The sequence below is a fragment of the Stigmatopora nigra genome, chromosome 3 (genome assembly GCF_051989575.1).
Source record: "Stigmatopora nigra isolate UIUO_SnigA chromosome 3, RoL_Snig_1.1, whole genome shotgun sequence".
Lineage (NCBI taxonomy): Eukaryota > Metazoa > Chordata > Actinopteri > Syngnathiformes > Syngnathidae > Stigmatopora > Stigmatopora nigra.
Window position 1 is genome coordinate 14,687,490 of NC_135510.1, and position 21,382 is coordinate 14,708,871.

General features: G+C 37.4%; 1 protein-coding gene across 1 annotated transcript; it reads left to right on the forward strand.

Annotated features, from left to right (window-relative positions):
- The first annotated feature begins 659 nt into the window (after nt 1–659).
- On the forward strand, nt 660–19,568 carry glceb (glucuronic acid epimerase b). The gene is made up of 5 exons (XM_077713609.1): nt 660–906; nt 7,735–8,252; nt 9,616–9,861; nt 15,063–15,355; nt 15,573–19,568. The coding sequence occupies exons 2-5, from the start codon at nt 7,745–7,747 to the stop codon at nt 16,302–16,304; spliced, it is 1,779 nt and encodes a 592-aa protein (XP_077569735.1). The 5' UTR covers nt 660–906; nt 7,735–7,744; the 3' UTR covers nt 16,305–19,568.
- The last annotated feature ends 1,814 nt before the right edge of the window (nt 19,569–21,382 follow it).

Below are 21,382 nucleotides of genomic sequence, written 5' to 3' on the forward strand. Positions count from 1 at the left end.
GCCTGGAGTCAACTGGGATAAGCTCCAGCACCACCCGTGACCCAAATGAGGATGAAGTGATTGCGAAAATAAAATACGACACCGCCTTCTTGTCGGGCTCATTAAATAAAAAAATCTCCTAAAATAGACATTCATTACTTAATTGTCAGCAAATGAGCTCACAAAAAGCTACTCTCCTTGAAATTTTCTGCTGCTTTTTACACGAGAGTTGATTGTCACAGACAGTGCATTAACTCTTTGACAAAGTTTCAAGAGGACTCTATAATTTTACACAAACAACTCACTTTATTGCAGTACACTTGTTCACAAATCACAAAGTACAAGCACACACAAAATCATATCGACAATGTCATTCACTCTCCACTACTCTATCTCATCATACAGATTGGATGGACAGAAAGAAACTTGCTACTATTTGTTTAAATTCGAACACCCCAAACCACATGAAAAAAATATTTGAACGTCATGAATTCAGTGAGAAAAGAGGATGGAGAAAACCACTGATTATTTACGTCCACAACTGTTGTACCAGCCAAGATCCTGGCTGGAAAATCCACCGACGCAAGATGGCCGCTCATTACATACACCGCCGAGGCCTTTTTATTCATCTAGCAACTATACACGGGATCCCCATGGGTGTTGACAAAGAAACGGGGCATATTGATTGGTCCCTTAAATTCACGTTCTCACTCGCGATCGTCAAAATCTTTGCAGCTCCACCAAGTAGACCCTTCACCAAGCGGTGGTCAGTCGCTGTCGTGCTGGAGGCGGCGCAGTCTGTCCTCTTTTGCTTGACTCTCCCTGGTTTGAAGTCTGGATTTTCTAAACTAGACATCGCACAAGAACAATCACTGCCAAAACAGAAGAAGACTCAGCTCTTCTCTGTAATCGCCATTGATGCTGCAGGTAAGGTCGCAAAACAGCACGCCTTATAGGCTTGCCTTTTTTTATACTCATGCACAGCTAGCTGGGTCACACTTATATTTAACGACCTAGTGCAATAACAACAACAACAAAACCAAACAAAATATAACTCCAGTTGCTCCCTCTCAAAATGTCTTTGTAATCACTTTATGTCCCGTGTATATAAGAGCATCGAGTACACAGACACGTATGAACAGAACCCCAAAGAAGAAGAATACTGCAACTTCAGAGCTCGCTGTTCCCCCCCAGGGATGTCAAACCAACTTTAGCTTTCATGCTAACGACATAATATAACTGTATGTTGCCCCTTGTTCAGTTATGAAACGATATAATGGGGGTAATCGCTGTTGTAAAGGGGCTACGCAAGGAGGTTCAACACATGGTACTTAAATGCCAGCAACTATGTGAATTTACCTCTCTCTCCCCCTGTTTATTTCCTGGAAGTCAAGCCACACCAGCTTAGCTTTTACTTTAATCTCTTCTCTATGCAATCATTCTGATTCTGAACCGTTGCAAAATGCACGAAATGATCCGGAATTTTAATCACAAGTTGCTTGCTTATCTGTTGCTGTTCCATTTATGTAAATTAAAGGGAACTAACACTTTTTGCCAATGTAGAATAGTTTGTCTACTGCATTTACTTCACTGAATCTACTGTACTTTATTCACTTGAAGGAAATTATTACATTTTCTCAGATTTCCGCTATTCAACATTATTATTTAGTTCAATAATTTTTGTTGTTTTTAATGGCCTGCAGCAAATGATAAAAATATGGAATATAGTCCCATATGAAGTATTTTACTGTGTTTTTAAACCGGATTAAACGTTAAAAAGATATGCTCTAAAATACAAATAATAAAAATATGAAATCATATACGTTTTTATTATTTATACTTTAGACCAGGTATCACCAGCATGCTGCCCAAAGCTCCATACATAGGTCGTCCCTGAGGTAGACCTGGGCGATGTGACAAAAATTGTTATCACTATTTAAATAAACAAATAAATGTAAATCTGTTAATAACTATCATTATAACTATTACATCTTTTTTTCTTTCAAATTTGAAGCTTCAAACTGCTGTGAATTAAGTAAATAAATTTCCTCGTTATTCAATTATAAAAGTAGCTGTGTTTCCTTATTTTATAAAAAAAGAGAATATAGAATATGATTTTTAAAAGTATTTTAGTTTTCTATTGTGCAATAAAGATAAGACAACTACGCTATGAAAAGTAATGGATAATACAACCAGCTGAATTTTTGACAGGCGTCCATATGTTTCTGAATTTGCCTTCAAACCAAAAGTTGCTGTTCAATGTGAAATACATCAAATCAACTGAAGACATCACCATTGGCAAGCAGGCTATTTTCAGCCTCGCAAAAAGAAATGTAAATTTACCTCACGTGACCATTAAAAAATGTATTTTTAAAAGCTGAATGAACTTGACCCATTTTAACCAAACAAGTTTTAGATTTTTACAATGTTTTCATAACACTTACATAAAATGTGGAAACGCCTTGACATAAACTACAAAAAGAATTATAGGCTGTCCGCAAATGAGAAGACTGGGTTAAAATGGGTTAAGGAAAATGTCAATAAGGCTGCTCTTTTTGCTCAGGTATTTAACCGGCCGGGGGATTTTTATTTGAATCACTTAGTGGGTCGGCTCGGTGTTGTCCTGCATCTCATAATGGCTTGTTTTGTTGTGCTATATTCCTTTTGTTTTCCTGTTCCGTGTTAGCCACTAAAATGCTAATCATGCAAAAAAAAAATCATTTCTTTACCATCTTGCCAATTGCAGTTTAAATCTATTGAAAGTTATTGTTGATAAAAATGATTTAACAATGATTATCACTATTGTTTTATCGCCTGGGTCTTCCTTAAGGATTAGATAGGTGCTTTTAAAATATTGTTCTACCTTAAAGCAGGCCTTTCTCAATAATTACTTCATGAATTTATCGTTCAAATGACTCCTGCTGGATGCAGGACTTAATCACATACACGGCCGAATTATGGAGAATAATAGTGTACAATACTGCATACCCTTCAGCATCAATTAAGACCTTTAATGTGGCACCAATGTTTTTTTTATATTTTCATTTAATAACTTAATAACATTAACAAAGCCATTTTTGTTGGTCATTTTTCTTTGTCTTTCTGCAATATCACAGTTCACATTAATAGAGTGGTGCCAATATGCCAAAAAAACAAGGCGTTTCAGCACCAGGTAATAAGGTTGACTTTTTCCCCAGCAAAGTGTATCAAAATGAGAACCGGGCAAGAAGAACCCCTTTTTGCAGACTAAAGTGCCTCTCGGCTGGCTAGATGGTGAACAGAGGGTGGGTGTTGCGGGGGAAAATGTGACAAAGACAGGAACAGGCTGTGACAAAAGTATTGTGCTGAAGCACTGCAAAATCATATGTATAAATTTAAATGCTGCATTATTTATAGCGTCTAGGCCTAGTGTTGCTCAGTGACAACCTACAGATGGCTTTTGTCAGTGCTCTTCGCTGAGATTGGTAGGTGCGGAGGAAGAACAATTAAAAAAAGAAGTACTTTCAATATTTTTCAGACTAAGTTGCACTAGCCAAAGTGCAATGCACAATCAAAGAGAAAAAATGTTTCTAACATTAAAAAGCAGCATTTTGTTGGCCATCAGAGCGGAAAAATAAGACATATATTGATTAGAAGTTGAAGTCTCATCCAAAATAGGGAACAAGTGTGACTCAAGAATACAGTATTTCTTTTATTGATACATAACTAATCTGCAAATACCTACTAGTTGCAACACCACATCAGTGTTTGAGTTAACGTTTGTACCCACCGAATCCAAACCTTGCCTTAAAATTTACAGTTATGTGCCATTATTGTCTTGTTATGTTTTTGTTCGATTTGTCTTAGTAATCATGTGATGTGGCACTTTTCATGGGTTATAATTTGACTTGTGATGGGGGGTGTCGTGTGGGATTTCACTCATCTCCATTATAAAATGGTATTTGGAACACTTGGCCATGTCTGTGCACTATCAATGTCGGTATTTTCTCTTTGGTGCAGTCTAAAAGATTCACATAAGGACTAAGGATGCACAACAAATATTTTGATCCTTCACCACTTCGCAGCTTCAACATTCACGGCCTCAGTACATCGCGGTATTTTTATGTTACGTATCCAGATAAAAAAATGTTCATAAATGTCTAAATTCACCCTGAAACTCGCAACAATATAAAAGGCCGAGAAGGACGACGTCTTGCCATTTCCTGTTTTTTTTTCGGATTGGATTTCGGATCGTGGACATCACTCCGGCGGAAGAACACCCCACTAAGCCTATTCCAGCTTTGTTTGGATTTCAGATCGCTCTCCAAAAAGAAATTTGTACAGAGCCATGTCACCCCTGTTACTCAGCTTCTTTATCTCAAGTTGTGTTAGTTTAATTATGAATGATCATTTTTTATTTTCACATTCAGTACTTCGGATACGTTTAGGGATTTGAGTAGTGCTTCTAAATTTGGAAAATTCCATGGTATGCCACCATGAAAACAATAAATACACTATCCACGTTTGCCATCATCAGCGTCTCTTTCTGACCAGTGAGATGATTATTTAATGTGTTATATTTTCGCAGTGTTTTACATGAGCCAAGGCTTCCTGTGAGAGACACAGTTTGACAAATGTTTTCTTTAGACTTGTACATTGAAGGCAGCTATAATGAAAAAGAGCAACATACACACAAACCCCTACGTGCTTCAAAGCCCTGTCCCTAATTATTTCTCTGTACCATCCTCTTTTATTGGTTCAATCTGGAATATCGTCAACTGGGGGCTGTTTATACAGAGAAACTGGTACAGAAATTTACAGCAATTGTTTCGTGGATTGGCCTCATGTTTGATGGCAACTGTGAATCCGGAGAATAAAGACACACCTTGGTTCGTTGGCTCAGAAGTGAAACAATACGATTGTGGGGTTTGGTCTGCAGCCGTAAATGTTGTAACATATTTTCGGCGTATGTGCAGTTTTTTGGGTGGTAATATACCATAAACATAATGGCAATAATGGAGATTCATTGAAAATGAGTGGTCAAAATCTCTATATAAACATTTTAAAGCCAGAAAACAGAAGTAGCCGTGCCCAACAGACTCTCAACCCTAAATAGGATAAACAGTGGAAAAATGTTAGCACAAAAGTACTTTTTTCAACTCCAATGTGAGCATATATAATATATAATATTTGTACCAATATTATTTTTTAATACAAAAACTCAAGTTACTAAAGATCAGCCTGAATTTGTTTTTACATTTTTAAGAGCATGTCTTTCTGATGAATGGTGATATTTGTCTATGCAGACTTTTGAGAGGAAGGGAGAAAAACCTCTTCCACCCTCATCCATCCTTTTGTTCCTCTGTATTCATATTTTCATTCATGTCTGCTCAACACAAAACAATATATATACACCTTCAAAGTCTCTTTGACTCTTCCTGCTCTCTGCCAAAATATTTTTTGAACACCCAACAGCATGAGCTGCTTAATATTCTAAAGTATTCAGTGGCTTTTTCACTGAAGTTACAAGGCTCAGAAGATGCAAGTCTTGTTGTAGTATGAAAGACAGCTGGAGTACAGCTATCTTCTTCAGAAGCACATTAGATGTAACAGAAGTTCAGAGCTTGTCATCGGCATGGTTAGATTGATGGACTTTCTGGTTATATAGGTGTACATTGTTTTAAAAGTTATTCAGGTTGCTTATGCATTTAAAAAAAATCTCATTTACAACTTGCGATAAGTTCTTTTGTATCTGTAGCTTTGTTGGAGGGTATTTGCTGGAATCAGATTCTGTATATGCATTAAAACTTAAACTACGCTTCTCAATCCTATTTTTCCCCCCAAAATGACATAGGAAATCCTACAACCAAAGATAGAAGATGCCATTGATACAGTATCACAAATGCCCTTTAAATTCTGTAACTACACAAACATTTTAGGAACAATCATTGGCATGTTTAACAACCCCCTTTTCACGCTGCAAAACAAGTTATGGTAGATTAGCCTCACTAAACTTTTAAAATACTGAATTACATTCCTAATTTTCTACGGTTTCCAAATGGTCACTACTCCTCATCCTTCCTTCCTCCAGCTATCCATTGAGCCCCACTATCTTACACAGACCAGCGCCAGTGACTTTTGCACTTTACAACATTGGACAGTTGTAAAAATGCTGCCCATTCAGCCGTGTAAAAACAATAAACAGACCCATAGCCTTTAGGACGTTGCAGTCAAGTAGTGCCAATATTCTGCCCTTTAGCAACGGTGGCATCACAAAATATGTTGCTGAAAGGATGCAATGAAAGAAAACAGAATTGTATATCATGTGCATTCCATTGGAAATAATCATGTTTTGTAAAGTGAAAAAATGCAGAATTTAATTTTTCCCTTGTATCATAGTTGCGAAAAATATAAATAAAGGGCAATGTTTCTTGGAGGTAAATTAAATAGCTATTGTCAGACGGTACTGTTTTAGCCAATCAAATATGAGTATCTCATTGGCCACACACTGTAATATGCATGGTAATGGACCGTATATGCTTTAATAAAAGTCAAATTACGTATGTCTCTCGGACAGGGCGAGGCTCAACGTTTCAAATAGAAGCGGTACATTGATGTTTGATTGCTCATAACTACTAAAGAATGAAAGAATGTAGAAACAAAACATCCCTATGGAAAAAGATGTGAATCTAATCTTATGTTATGTGTTCATGTAACATTAGAACACTATTGGAGGGTGCTTGAAAAAAGATGTTGGTTCAATAAATGGCTGAGTGTCAAGGAGTTAACTAACACTTGTTTAGTGGAAAGTTTCAGTGGCAGCCTATTAGTTCCTTCATTTAACAGTATCACCTGTTTAAAACAATATAATGATTCTTGGCCTAGCATATTGAAAACCAACTGGGTTTGGATAAATCAACATATCGATGAATTACATGAATCAACTGTAAATTCAGAGTTATCTAATCGAGGACATGTTATCAAATAACGGTTAAGCAACAAAAAGAAGCCCAGACTTGTGTGGCGTAATTGCTGAACACTTTAAAGGCAAAATAAACGTTTATTGAAATCCCTACACACACGGGTGTTTGGCCTGGATGCTTGAAGGTCATGCAGGCTGAAATATACTGTACACTGAATCATAAAACAAGAAACTATTGGATAGGGTTCATCTTGGTCACAGCCATGAAATTTTGAGTTGACTATTGCTGAAGTACTAGGATCTTTTAGGATTAAACTTAATTTGGTTAATAATTTTCCCTTCTTTGTGTACTTTTTTTAAAATAAGCAATTTGCATTAATGTCTTGGTTCATCTTGGTTACAACCATGCAGTTTTAAGTTGACTATTGCTGCAGTACTAGCATCTCTTAGGATTAAACTGAATTTGGCTAATGATTTTTCCTTTCTTTGTGTACTTTTTTTTAAATGAGCAATTTGCATTTATTGTCTCAGTGAAAGCTTTGCAATTGATTTTCATTGGCTCTGCAATATGCAAAAGAAAGATCGCGGATACAGATTGATTATTCTTCTCCCAGCGGATAAATTTAGCTGTTTTAATTACAATGCTAAATCTGGTTATCAAGCCAACCTATTGACAAGATGTTTCTCTTGTTCTCAAATTTAAAGAATTCAGTTTAAAATATTTTGACATATACGGCTTCCACTTTAATGCTGGTTGGTAGCACAGTAAGATTTATGTTGGATTTACAACAGCTCCTTTTGGATTCCAATGTTGTTTAATGTATTATTTTTTTCCATTCTTGTTCTTCTTTCAGAGTTGTGACCATGCGTTGCCTGGCTGCTCGGGTCAACTATAAGACCCTCATTGTCATCTGTGCACTCTTCACGCTCATTACTGTGTTGTTGTGGAATCGTTGTTCTAGTAACACCTCTATACGTTTTTTACCACGAGCTGCTTTCGTGGCACCAAGTCCAAGGGAGGCAGACAGCAGCTTGGGCAGTCAACAACACCCTCCACAACCTCCGGAACCCCCACCTGTTGTTGGAGGAACCAAATATGAAGACATTGACTGCCTTATCAATGATGAATCCACCATCAAAGGCAGACGCGAGGGTGGAGAGATCTATATGCCCTTCAGTTGGATGGAAAAATACTTTGAGGTGTATGGAAAAATGGTACAGTATGATGGCTATGAACGCTTTGAGTTTCAGCATAGTTACTCAAAGGTTTATGCACAACGGGAGCCCTATCACCCAGACGGCGTCTTTATGTCATTTGAGGGCTACAATGTGGAGGTCCGTGACCGTGTCAAGTGCATAAGTGGAGTGGAAGGTAAGGCGCTATTTTTTTTAGAAATTGTTATTGTTGTTTTTTAACTTTTCGGACAGTGTATGACTTCAGTTGTTCTATCATTGTTAAATTGGAGTCAACAAGGTTCTGATTTAATCCCATGACCTGATACGGCTAATAAAGAGCACATTTTTGTAATGTTCTCCATTTTGAAAGCCCTCAACAGCAAAATGATCCTTGGGTACAAAGATATTACTGAAAAGAATCACATTATCTTCATATCCTCTCATCATCATAGATAAAAAAATGATATAACGTGCACACGTGTATAACACGCACCCATAATTTGTGACTAGAAATTGGTACTTTTTTTTTTCTCCACTTTCTCACACCAAGGATTAGACTGGTAATTGGCAAATGCTGAACACGTCGCCATGACAAAAACATATGGTACAGAAACCTGGTAAAACTACCAGTATGAACACAATTCTCAAATTGATTATACAATTTGAAATTCTTAAAGTCTAATTCATCATTATAGTATTTAAAAATTTTCAAAGTCTGATTCATCATCATCATCAGATTCACCAAACACTTGATTCCATTCTTCTTGAGTTCTTTTTTCTAAGTGTTTGCACCGGCCAATAGAACGGGCTCTCGTGCCCTATCTCGTAGACAAAGAAAGGTTTTACGTCACCGGCGGAGAGCAGTGTTTCAATGACGAGTGTATCATTATAATGTGATGCATGCTTTGAGTAAAAACTGTCCATTTTCGATCTTTTCACTTCTGATGTGCGCTTATTTCATATGTGGATATAAGTCAGATACGACAAAATAAGTCATTCTAGGATAAGTAATATGTTACTACTGTTCACCAAAACAAACCGATGCCAAGGAGCAAAGTCAGATAAGTCCCTTCATTCCACACGAAGATATGGCTTGATGGCTTCGCTCGCATAAAATCCACAAAGGTGTAACAGCCTCGATTTTCCAACAGAAATATATTTTCTTCCGTAAAAACAAGCGACACATGACAACGTTTCGCTCCACACTGCTATTTGCAAATGCTTTGGCATATGTGATCAGCTACACTAGCACAATACAACAACAAAAATGAAAGAAATCCAAATACACCGTCACGACAAACATTCTTTTTAGTGCATAGTGAAGCATAGGTCCTGAAAATAATCTAATCTGTTTGGGAATCGAGAAATATCAAACTGTTAATAAAAAAAAAAGACTGAACTCTAACTACAAAGAGTTACTTCATCTGGTGTTAATTTCACTACTGTTAGGTTCACCTGAGAACTATAAAAAAAAGGCTTTCTGCATTTGAATATTCTGAAAAAAAATGTCAAGGTGTCCTGTTTACATTTCTACTCTTTTTTTTTTTTTTCTTCTAAAGGTGTGCCTCTGTCCACTCAGTGGGGTCCTCAGGGTTACTTCTATGCCATCCAAATTGCTCAGTATGGCTTGAGTCATTATAGCAAAAATCTGACAGAGCGACCACCCCACCTGGTTGTTTATGATACAGCCGAGGAGAAAGATAACCGGGCCAGCACAGCAATGTGGAGTGTGCCAAAGGGCTGCAGTCTCAGCCGTGTCCAGGACAAAAGCCGTGCTTCCTCAGTTCGCCAGTTCAGTGCTCCAGGTATGTAAGCAATCCACGAGCCCAGGCGTACCCTGGGGTAGGGAACTTATCACTTGTTAACTGCGGCTGTAGGATGTTCAATATGAGTTATGCCCTCGAGGCAGAATAGTTTGTCTGCGTACTGTGGGTCAGAGATACAATGTCTCGATAGGGTAGAAAAGTTGAAATTGATGGCGTAATTCAAGGTAAGGATTCTGACAGTAGTCAACTAATCATTGTCTTTAACGCATGACAAATTAGAATGCAAAACGCCAGCTAGTGCCTTAGTGTCTCGGTTCCTCTGAATTGAATTGATAGATTATTGCGGTTGTAGGAGTACAATGTAATCCCTTCCAGGTAAATTCCGACTGGACAGTTATTATATCACATACTTCATTGTAGGGATATAGGCCAGGCTGCCTGCGGACTCGCCATTGACGGCGCTCTAGAAACAGTGTGAACATGAACGCGAAGGGTTGGGAAGAGTGGGGAAAAAGTGGCCTTCCGCTTCCAAGGAAGAGGAATGACCAGTAGGGGAAAAAACAACAACATTAAAAGCAGTAGATTTGGCAGCACAAGTAGGGACTCTATATATCTATATATATCTTTTTATTGCCAACACATCATTTTTAAATTAGTCAAAGCAGTTTTCAGTGAATAGTTTTGAGCAAAACAAAAGACTAGGCTTCTCACTGGCTGGTCCACTTCATTCTATGTGCTTAAAAATTACAAAATATATTGTTGGACACAACAGCAATAAAACTAAATAGATAAGGGCACAAAAATAAACGTATCTTCACTTCCAGGAATAGGCTCTGGCTCGCTGGCCAACAGCGAAATTACATTATCTCTATTTTTTTGCGTTTTTTCGGTTTATTTTAGAAAGAAAAGGAGGACAGGTTGCTACTCTGTACACTCCGTTCTTTCGGATTCAGTAAAGTACCCCCTGTAATAGAGCCTTTTAAGCGGTTGTATTGGGAAATTGTGACCTGAAAATTTTCCACGCAGACCTTAGATTCTCGAAAGTACCTGCTGTTTTTCTGTATTTGTCTTCAATGTTGCTGCTGTCTCTACTGTAACTTCTCTCTTCCCTTTTCAGCCTTTCATCATCAACACTTTCTTTGTAGTTGCACAGCTCTACATTTTTCCCCCTCCCTCTCCTGTCCTTGCTCACCTAGGTTTATGGCTCAACTCACAACCATTGCTCTCTTGCCTTGGCGTTTTCATCATTACTCCCAAGTGTTTTCTCAGCACTCTTTAGCCTCTATTTATCTCTTTTGTCTAGCTGCAAATTTCAGGCTTTCGTCAAGCAGTGTTTACTGATTCCCCCACTACTTGTCAGCCCTTTTCTACTGGCAAGACACTGCAATTTGCAATCACACTTACTCCATCTGTTACAAATCCATAGTCTGCTATCTCATCAAAAAACATTCTTTAAATTTGGAATATTGTTTTCCTCCACTGATATTGCCACTTCTTCTTGTCTGTGTATGCTTCTGCTTTTTTATGTTACTTTATCTTGGTGCAAGTGTTGTCCACCATTTCAATTCCTCTGACAAGAGGATAAATTGTTGCTCCCCTGATAACCCAGTAACTGAACTGATTTTTGTACTCTCCGCCACTGACTACCTTTATTGCTCCCCAGTTAGTTGAATCAGTCAGAATCCACTGCACCATTCTTATTTTTAAAGAACTTTTTTGAATTACTTCATTACAAATTCTATAATTACCCTTTATCAGATCTGACTATAAAAAAAGACATGCCTTAAAAATGCCTATTGTCATAAAAAGGAAATCTGGATATCACACAAAAATCAGTGCCACTAATATATACCAGGGAACCTTTTTGACAGAGCCATAAACGATTCATATTTTCTTGAGAGCCATTCTCAGAATTGAAAGGTAAAAATACATGATTTTGTTGTTGTCATTTCACCACTTTTAAAGTACAGTAGAGTACAGTAAAGTACAAGTAAGTCTTTGAATTCTTTTGACATTGTTATGCTGTTGCTAATAAAACAGTATCAATGATATGCATGCGGATGAGTTATAAAAAACAAAATTATGATTAAAGTGGTGGTAGACGTAGCGTCAACACCAGTGTGTTCGGGACTCTGCTTTCTCACTAATGATTTCCATATCTTACACCAGAGGTTAGTGGAGAGCCATATGCACCCATGGAAAGAGCCACACATGGCTATAGATTCCCTACCCCTTATGCATACCATGGGGGACCAATTTTGTCACTCACTTCCATTGTTGCCCACACTATGACAATAATTTATTAGGTATTGCCATTATAACATTCAATCAATGAAAATGTTTTCAATACATTTTGTGAATCTTAATTTCCTTTCATTTTATATATTGTACTTAATCAATTGGAAGAATTCATTTATTGTGGTTGTTGAGTTTTATTAGGAGAACATGAGGAAATTCGAGATTGTTTGATTTCCAGGTAGCAACTCCGTGGGTAGCCCTTACTGGAAGTCCCTCAACAGAAATTAACCAGAATATACATATCACAACATAAGCAGACAAGTTTTGGATATTTACTTGTAAACCCAAGCGATATGGAAGATAAGTGAATTGAAATCACCGTGTAATTCTAAAAGTGGAGATATTTTTACTGCTAGCACTTATCCCACGCCCGTCCCATTTTTCCCCTAAGCATTGTAAGATAAAGCATTCACTAATTTAATTATGCCATTTGACATTGCAACCTATCTGCATAGTAATCTATTCAATGAAGCTTGTCACTGTCCAAATTGATTTTATTCCAAAACCAATTTCTCTAAAGAAATTATGTGGAATTGCCCTTTATCACGAGCAAGCACCATCAGCAATATACTTATTGGTTTTGCTAGAATTAATTGTATTTTATATTTTAGTTGGATTGATTGGATAGTCGTTGAAGAATATCAGCACTTGCTAGTTTGTACCCTGACAGCAGAAACTTTGAGACAGAATCTTTTGTTTATTAAAGGGTCCAATCAGCCTACCATGCATGTTTTTGCAATGTGGGAAGAATCCGGAGTACCTGGAGAAAACCCACGCAGGCCCGGGGAGAACATGCAACCTCCACATAGGTGGATCAACCTAAATTTTAACACAGGAACCCAGAACTTTGAGGCCGACGTGCTAACCACTCAAGCCGCAGGTCCGCCTACTGTAGACCAGGAATGTCCAAACTATTTTACAAACGGTTCGGTTTCTTCTGAAACCAGCAGCACCCGATCACAATCAGCTGATTACACTTTTAAGACACTAAATTGGTAAGTAATTAGTTTTAAATGGCACTAGTCTAGAGCTGTCGTGCGTTGTCCATAAGTCCCATCTACATTGACTGTTGTCATCTGGATATTTTGGCTGCCTTAAACGTAGTTGTGAACATGGTCAGCTCAGCTAAATTTAAAGTGGGCATAACTACATGACATTTCCGCCACCTTCTGCTAAACAGCTCCAGTGAAGTGGAATCTCGTCTATATTCTTTAACCATCCTTTATTGATGGCACAGTAATCACAGGGCCACAGTACAAATCCACTTAGTCTCTGCATTTTCCTTAAGTAATGGATTTATGAGTGCATTAAAGAATCGTAGTCATCCAGAGGCTCCTGCCAGACTGTCTCTCCCTCCTCTTCATTTCTCCTATGATGAGTGCCTTTTGTATCTGTGCCCCCCGCCTTGTTCTACTATCTTGGTGTATGCTTCGTGAAAAATCTTTCTTTTATAGTCCATTGTTTTCTCCTCATTTCCACCCTGTTTGCTTTCCGACTGGCTTTATTCAATTATACATACTATGTGACCCATTTATCGTATTACTTTTTACCATTTTTTTCTCACCTAGTTTTAAGGGGCTTCATCTGAGAAATATTCTGATCTTTTTTTGGCTGTGCTGCACAAGGAATTATTTCCAAAGAGGGGATTACTTTGAGAACTGCTGGCACTTCTGGGGATTGAAATGAATTCTCAAAACCTTCTGATCTACTTGCACTGACTTTAAAATGACTTCATTCAGAGAAATAGGGGTGGTAGCACATGAGCATTAGGCTGAAAATTCAGAACGGAAAGTTTCTGCTTTGCCACTTGAATTTATAATTTGCCTCCAATATTGCTCTCCGTTATATTCTTTTTGTTACTTTTGTGTGAGTTGCGCGAATGTGTGTGTGTGTTAATGTTATAAATAGTAAAAAATAGTGACTATATTGTTAAGGAAATTGTTCTTCCCATTGTTCTTTGAATTGTAACAATGTGTCATGTTTTTGACATGTCCTGTTTTGATCTTAGGAACACTAAAATAGAGTAGAAATAGTCTGTTGTCATCTGAGATCATTCAAATTCTTGAAAATTGGGTCATTCTTTTCTCCAGACTTAAAGGAAATCTACCCCAGAGTCAGCCAAGCTTAGACCAGTTTATAAATGGTTTCAACATATTTGGGAAAGAATCCCTAAGGATTTCAGAACCATTTAGATTGACTTGTAAACAATGTGCATTTTTTTCTGGTGCTGTGGCAGAAGTTGTGACTATGCCATAATAAGGTAGACTATACCAAATGTTTTGGTCGTTTTCTGTGATAATTATGTCTCATCCCACTTTCTCTTTCACTTTTTGTTTTTACTCTACCACTCACGCCGATTGTGTCCTAATAGGACATGACGATGCATCACAAAGTTTCAAGCGATTAATGTAACATTGGGTGCGCTTACATGCATAATGCGTGTCAACTTTCCTGGCATGATCTATGCACATTTTAATAGCCCTAAAGTCAGACAAGGTGTACACATGGCATTGTTTGATTCGGCAGTGAATCGACGATTTACGTGGGAGTGATGAAAATACCCAGCAGAATTTTTCTTCCCCATAGGTGCATTAGCTGTGAAGAAAACCAGGTTGATTTAAAGCTGAGATGTAAATATATAAATCATAATTTAGATGTAAATATTTTATATTCAAATTCAATCCACTCGGTCACATTTTAATGAGAATCCAGCTGTTTGCAAAAGCAAGAAGACAAAACCAATTTAATCACTTAAAGATATTCTGGGCAAGTAGTCTCACAAACCTGAATCAAACTTTAGGAGGAAAAAATAAATACATTGAAACAAATAATAACGGAAGATCACATTTAATACACTTGCAACAAATCCATTTTAGATATTTTTAACTTTTTTAGATTGGTTCTTATCCTACAAATTAACGCATCACTTCCTCCCTAAACAGAGTCTTTGGAGGCAGTGTCACTCCCATTAGATAACAGCAAAGACTTCATCCTCAGCCTGGACATCAAATTCACCTCCAATGGCAGCTTGTCTGTGATCCTAGACACTACAGAGAAGGGCTCCCCTTTCACCATCCGCTATGTTACCAATACTCAACTCATTGCCTTCAAAGATCGTCAAATCACCTATGGCATAGGACCACGCACTACATGGAGCACACTGACACGTGACCTCATCACAGACCTGAGAAAAGGTGTTGGTTTATCCAACACCAAGGCTGTGAAAGCCACAAAGGTTGGTTGGATGCTTGGCTGCACATTGTTGTTGTTGTTATCACCATTTTCTTATAGTGTTTTTACAATAGATTAGAACTTTAATTTCTCCCATATTTGGGAAATGCCTTTGGTTGCCGTAGCAAGACACAAGACTTAGTTGACTTAGGGAAAAAAAGGCATTCCTTTTTTTTTTGAATGATTGACTTAAGTGCATCTGCAACTCATGTTTTCCTCAGATAATGCCCAAGCGAGTCGTGCGATTACTCTTTCAAGGACGGGGATTTGTTGACAACATCACTGTCTCTACCACTGCCCACATGGCTGCCTTCTTTGCTGCCAGCGACTGGCTAAGACGCAACCAGGACGAACATGGCGGCTGGCCCATCATGGTCACGCGCAAGTTGGGAGAAGGCTTCCGGCCATTAGACCCTGGCTGGTACTCAGCCATGGCCCAGGGTCAGGCTATGTCCACCCTTGTGAGAGCCTACCTCCTCACCAAGGATCAGGCTTACCTTAATGCTGCGCTGAAGGCGGTTGGACCCTATAAGGTCCCGTCAGCGCAGCACGGAGTCAAGGCTGTATTTATGAACAAATATGACTGGTATGAAGAGTATCCCACCTCACCTAGTTCCTTTGTCCTCAACGGCTTCATCTACTCCTTGCTGGGACTCTACGATTTGAGCGAGACAGCTGGTGAGAATCTTGGCAAAGAGGCGGGACAGCTTTTCAGCCATGGCATGGAATCGCTGAAGGCCATGCTCCCGCTCTTTGACACAGGGTCTGGGAGCATCTATGACCTACGCCACTTCATGTTGGGTAGCGCACCCAACTTGGCTCGCTGGGACTACCATACCACGCACATTAACCAGCTCCAATTGCTAGCATCAATAGATAACTCTCCCATCTTCAAGGATGTGGTGAAGCGCTGGAAAAGCTACTTGAAAGGAAATCGTGCTAAGCACAACTAGAAAGACTTTTCAGATGCAGTATGTGACTTGCTGGTGTATGACTCAGTGCGAAGAGCTTCTAGTGTGTGTTTGGATGCATTGCAGTAGTTTGCTTTTTAATTCTGAGGAATGTTTAAGTAGCTGCAGCTTTGAACATTAGAATATGTGTGCTCTGTTAAAGGAGTTGGGTTCTCTGCAGCATCAGTTGTAGCACATGTTATCTGGAGGTAAGTGATTGTAATGCACAGACTTTCTGTTTACATTCATGTTGAGTTTTTTGTTTTTGTTTTGTTTTCTGGAGCGGATTATAAATCACGTATGGTAGTCCCAGTTCTACAATCATTTACTAAGCTTCTCAGATTTATTTGTTCTGTTGAACACAGTTAAACATGCTAGTAAGTGTTAATAATATAGTTGAACATTTTTTCAATGCCAATTTTTATCTTAACATATGCATTACAATACTTCACTTAAACAGTTACACAAATCAGATGATTTGGAATACAATTTATTTTTTAATACTAAATCAGCGTTTCTGTTAGCAGGAGTAATATTAAGAATCATGTAGTGCTCAAGACCATATTCTCTGGAACTGACTTAACACAAAATCATGAAAATCCATGTTTAAAATTTAAAAAAATGTTTATTTTTTCCCCATCCTGTTAAGGTTGTAGTAGTAGTATTTTTTTTAGGGAGCTATAATGTTTGTGAGACTACAGTTGAGCAAATTGTCATCATATCGTTTTACAAATAGCTTTTCCTTACAATCACAGTAATATAGTTGAACTTGTGGTATTTTCCGAGAAATCCTAAATCTGACCTGTTGCCGGTTTAGGATTGAGATAAGACCATCACTTGGTAATCAAGACCTTCAAACATCGTCTCAAGACCAAGACCGATCTTGAGTTACAACACAAATTCACACAATGCTGCTACAAAAATATTGTTTGGATCTATTAGAAAACACGTTTGTAGGTAAGTTGTAAGGCCTAGTTTCAAGTAAAGTCCTGTTGTTAAATTGTATCAAAATACTTAAGTGGCAGAAAAAAAAATCTTTTATGAGTTTATCTTTTTTTAGAAATAGTCTCTTAAATTTAAATACTAGCTCTTTAATTTTATAGATGAAAGTATTTGTTCAACACATCTCAGCAATCTAGATAAGAGGCAAAAGCACTGAAATCATTTGCACAATTCACTGAATGGCTGCAATTGGTTTTATGTGTCAAGGTGGGAAATAACAGCCAATTAAGCTTATTTTATGATTTTAAGTGGGCCATTTTTAATTAGGTTTTCAACAGAAATATATATATATACGCCAATTGTGCAAGTTATCCTACTTGAAAAGATTAGAGAGGCCTGTAGTTGTCAATATGGGTAACTCAACCATAAGAGACAGAATTAGGCGAAAAAAAACAGAAAATCACTTTGATTTTTAAATAATTTATTTGAAAATCATGGTGGGAAGTATTTGGTCAATACCAAACGTTCATCTTAATACTTGTGTACCCTTAGTTGGCAATAACGCAGGCCAAACGTTTTCTGTAACTTGTCTGTAGATGACCAAATACTTATTTTACACTCTAATTTGGAAATAAATGACTTAAAAATTATACAATGTGATTTTTTTTTTCATGTTCGGTCTCTCATGGTTGAGGTTTACCCTTGTTGACAATTACAGCCCTCTCTAATCTTTTCAAGACTGTACAAGAAGCTTTAGACAGCCAAGTAAAATCACATTTGCATGTAAAAGATCATATCAAAATACTACCTTCCCTTTTCACATAGACCGCTACGTAAATTAAAGTCGGAGAAAGTCTTCACCCGATGTTGACCTCTGCGAATCAGACAACTCAGTAGAATAAGTCCTTCACGCTAATTTGCTCGTATCATTCAATGAATTTAACTCGATCCAAGGATGTCAGCATGAGGTTTATTAAGACAGAGTAATGACAATTGACACGGTTCCTGACATTTGCGTCGATTTGAGCAAAATAAATGAGATGTGTCACACTCTGCGTTTTGCATTGGTCACGGCAGTGTTTAACAGGAGGAATGTGAAGGACTAATGGTAGAGAAGCCAAAATATTTTAAACACAGCGCAAGAGATCACTTCTTTGGTGTTTTAGCTCCAAAGTGTCAATAGTAAACGGACGATAATTTTGTGTGAGATGCTGCCTTCTGATTGACTAGCTGTCCTAAAGCAATGTCGTAACAACTATTAGCATAAATCATTAAAACACGATTAGAATTTACAATATGACCTTGCTTAAAAATCCTTCACTTTACTCATTCTTTTTATTTTAAATTCACAAATGATATTGTTGTCCTATTATTCTAGTAATATAGTTTACATACCCATGGTTATAAACCAATCTTGTATATTAGACGCAACAATGTAACTATGGCGAATAATTTGGTTTCTGGTCATAATAGTGCTCTGCCCTACGTTTTTTTTTTCTAGCAGCATCATTTGCCTCAAATTGTTTAAACAATGTCTGAATGCTGGAAATGATTCCTTTTGTTAGTATTTCTCTCCCAGGATCTGGTTCTCATCACTATTTTATTGTTACTAAAATAGCTTAAATTATTTTTAGAATTTTCATACCAAAGTTGCATAGTAAAGATTATTTAGATGTGTATATTTTTGTGCAAAACTAAGCATTTCATTAAATCAGCCATTCTGGAAATGTTTTTCATGTAACTGGCCCTTTTTAACTACTAATAGTTGGCCAATTCTAGTCAAACTTGCCCTATTTTGCTCTTCTGTTGTAAACTAGATTAACAGATATCTGTACAATCCCTTTCATTTTATTTTACATGTTTAATTTAGTACGGTTTATCTTTTTTTTTAATTTCAAAAGATTTTAGACTGAAATATTTTCAATTTTTTTTTGCCATGTGGACAAAAGCACAAGTTACATTTGCCATGCTTTTTTGTTTGCTTAATTTTCAGATTTACATATTTCTCTGACTTAAGGTTGAAACATCTGAAGAAAGCTGCTATTATTTTTCTGTGTATCACTACACAACTTTTTTCATCATTAGATACATTTCCCATTCGCTTAATGGCCATTGAATCAATGTAACTTATGCAATAAAATGTTAACTTTTGTTGTTTCACCACCTAATATTGGGTTATACAAACTTGACATTCAAAGCACAGTGTGCAAATGCTACAATTTTTAGCGATATAAATAGAGATGTTTATACACAAAGTAAAACTTTGTGGTTTAAAAAATAGCTTTTTCAAAAATAAAAATGAAAAAAATAAAGGCATTTTCATAATTTTCTAGTGTGATGGCTGTAATAATTCAGTATTTTTCATGCAAAGGACATGTCTAACAAAATATCCTTTATCAGCTATTGTGTAGATCAGTGATCTCCAACCACCGGTCCACGGTCCGGTACCAGTCTGCAAGCCATCTGGTGGTGGTAAGACAGAGATTTAAATATTAACGTTGTCAATATTGTTGTGCTACTTGAAATGAGAAAAGTTAAAAATGTTATAATATGAGATAAACCATTGCTGTTATGCTTCTGACTTTTTTTTTAGGGGGTACTGTCGTGGTTGTTGTCGTCCTCCCTATAGGCTGGTCTGTGAGAAAATGGGAAAAAGTTTACCGGTCAGCACTGAGGAAAAGGTTGGGGACCACCAGTGTAGATTAGCATTTGATGAATTTGAAAAGTTTATCAATGAAGTTAGTGACTCACTTTAAATGATCTGAACTGCTGGCTTTACGCAGTTGTTTTGTCTTTAAATTGCTGCTCCTTGGACACATTTCATGAATCTTAAGCGAATGTGCTCACCTCTTCATTTTGTTTTTTTGGCCTCAATTTTACATCACTTATTCATTAACATTCATCTTCTCTGACTTCACAGTGGATGAACAGCATGCCCAGCTTAGATGTTCTTAATGCTATACCTCTGTGAAGGGAGATGACCCAGATGAATATTTGATACTAATTATGCTATTCTCAAGTGTTGAAAGCGGTAAAATCCTCCGAGTGAAAGCATCTGCTTGAATTTTTCATTTCCTTGTGATATTTTTGCAATCCAACCATAAATTGTGTAGCACAGCAACTTTTTCATCCATGTCTGGCTTTCTTCAGTACTTAATGATATTTTCACCGCTCCTGACTGGTGAGTGTGGTCTCTCAGTCCTGTAATACTGCTGCTAAACTCAGTCTCTTTATGGCTCCTGTGTGGGCCTTTCTGGCGCCTGGGCTGCCATTCAGATGCCGCTGAGATGGTCTCTGTCTTTATGGGTTTCATGAATTCCCCCACTTCTCCAATTGTAATGATGGTATATATAGTTGTTTGCTCCAGCATTTCTTTTCTCTATTGACTTTTCTGATTGTCTTTTATTGATTCCAGAGATTTCTTGTCATTTTTTACAATGATGTTTTATATTGTTATTCTCTTTATGCCTGGGGACACGATTACCAGGCCTTGGTTCGATTCCCCCTTGCAGGTTGCATTGGGAAGGGCATGTGAAGCAAAATTGTGTCAAATTTATCAAGCGAAACGACTTTTTTGTTGTGACGGCCCCTGAAGGGAAAAGCTGAGATGGATGGTTTGCTATTATCTTCTGTATTGGTGGAATCAGTGATGGAACAAATGTGATCAGGGTCCAAGTGCGATGAGTATCAACAGTGCCCTCTGTGTGTATGTATACTTTCCTATCTACTTTTTGAAAAAATGCCCATAAAGACAAAATGTCGTTAACTTTCATTAAACATATGATAAAGTCTGTTAAATATCAGCATGTGCATTTGAACAGGAAATATGAACATTCAACTACTTTGATAATGAAATCATTGAAATGATTGGATTTAAAAAGAAAATCAATTTAAAGCACGAAACATAGAACTAAAATGGAACAGTTTAATTTAGTAATCATAATTAATTTTTAATGTTTTTTTATTTTCTTCTGCTTTTCATCTGCAAAAGACTAGGAAAAAAATCCAGGCAGGCTATAGTGAGGCTTTGTTCACTTGCCCAATCTGACTACATGTCACTGCGATTGGCTGGCCACCAATTCAGGGTGTCCCCTGCCTCTGGCTCGAAGTCAGCTGGGATAGGCTCCAGCACCGATACC

What these genes read in the sequence shown, in the direction of transcription:
- glceb (XM_077713609.1), top strand. Translation starts at nt 7,745, where the DNA reads ATGCGTTGCCTGGCTGCTCGGGTCAACTATAAGACCCTCATTGTCATC. An exon ending in GTGCATAAGTGGAGTGGAAG is followed by an intron (nt 8,253 to 9,615) that starts GTAAGGCGCTAT and finishes TTTCTTCTAAAG; the next exon opens with GTGTGCCTCTGTCCACTCAG. An exon ending in TCGCCAGTTCAGTGCTCCAG is followed by an intron (nt 9,862 to 15,062) that starts GTATGTAAGCAA and finishes CTCCCTAAACAG; the next exon opens with AGTCTTTGGAGGCAGTGTCA.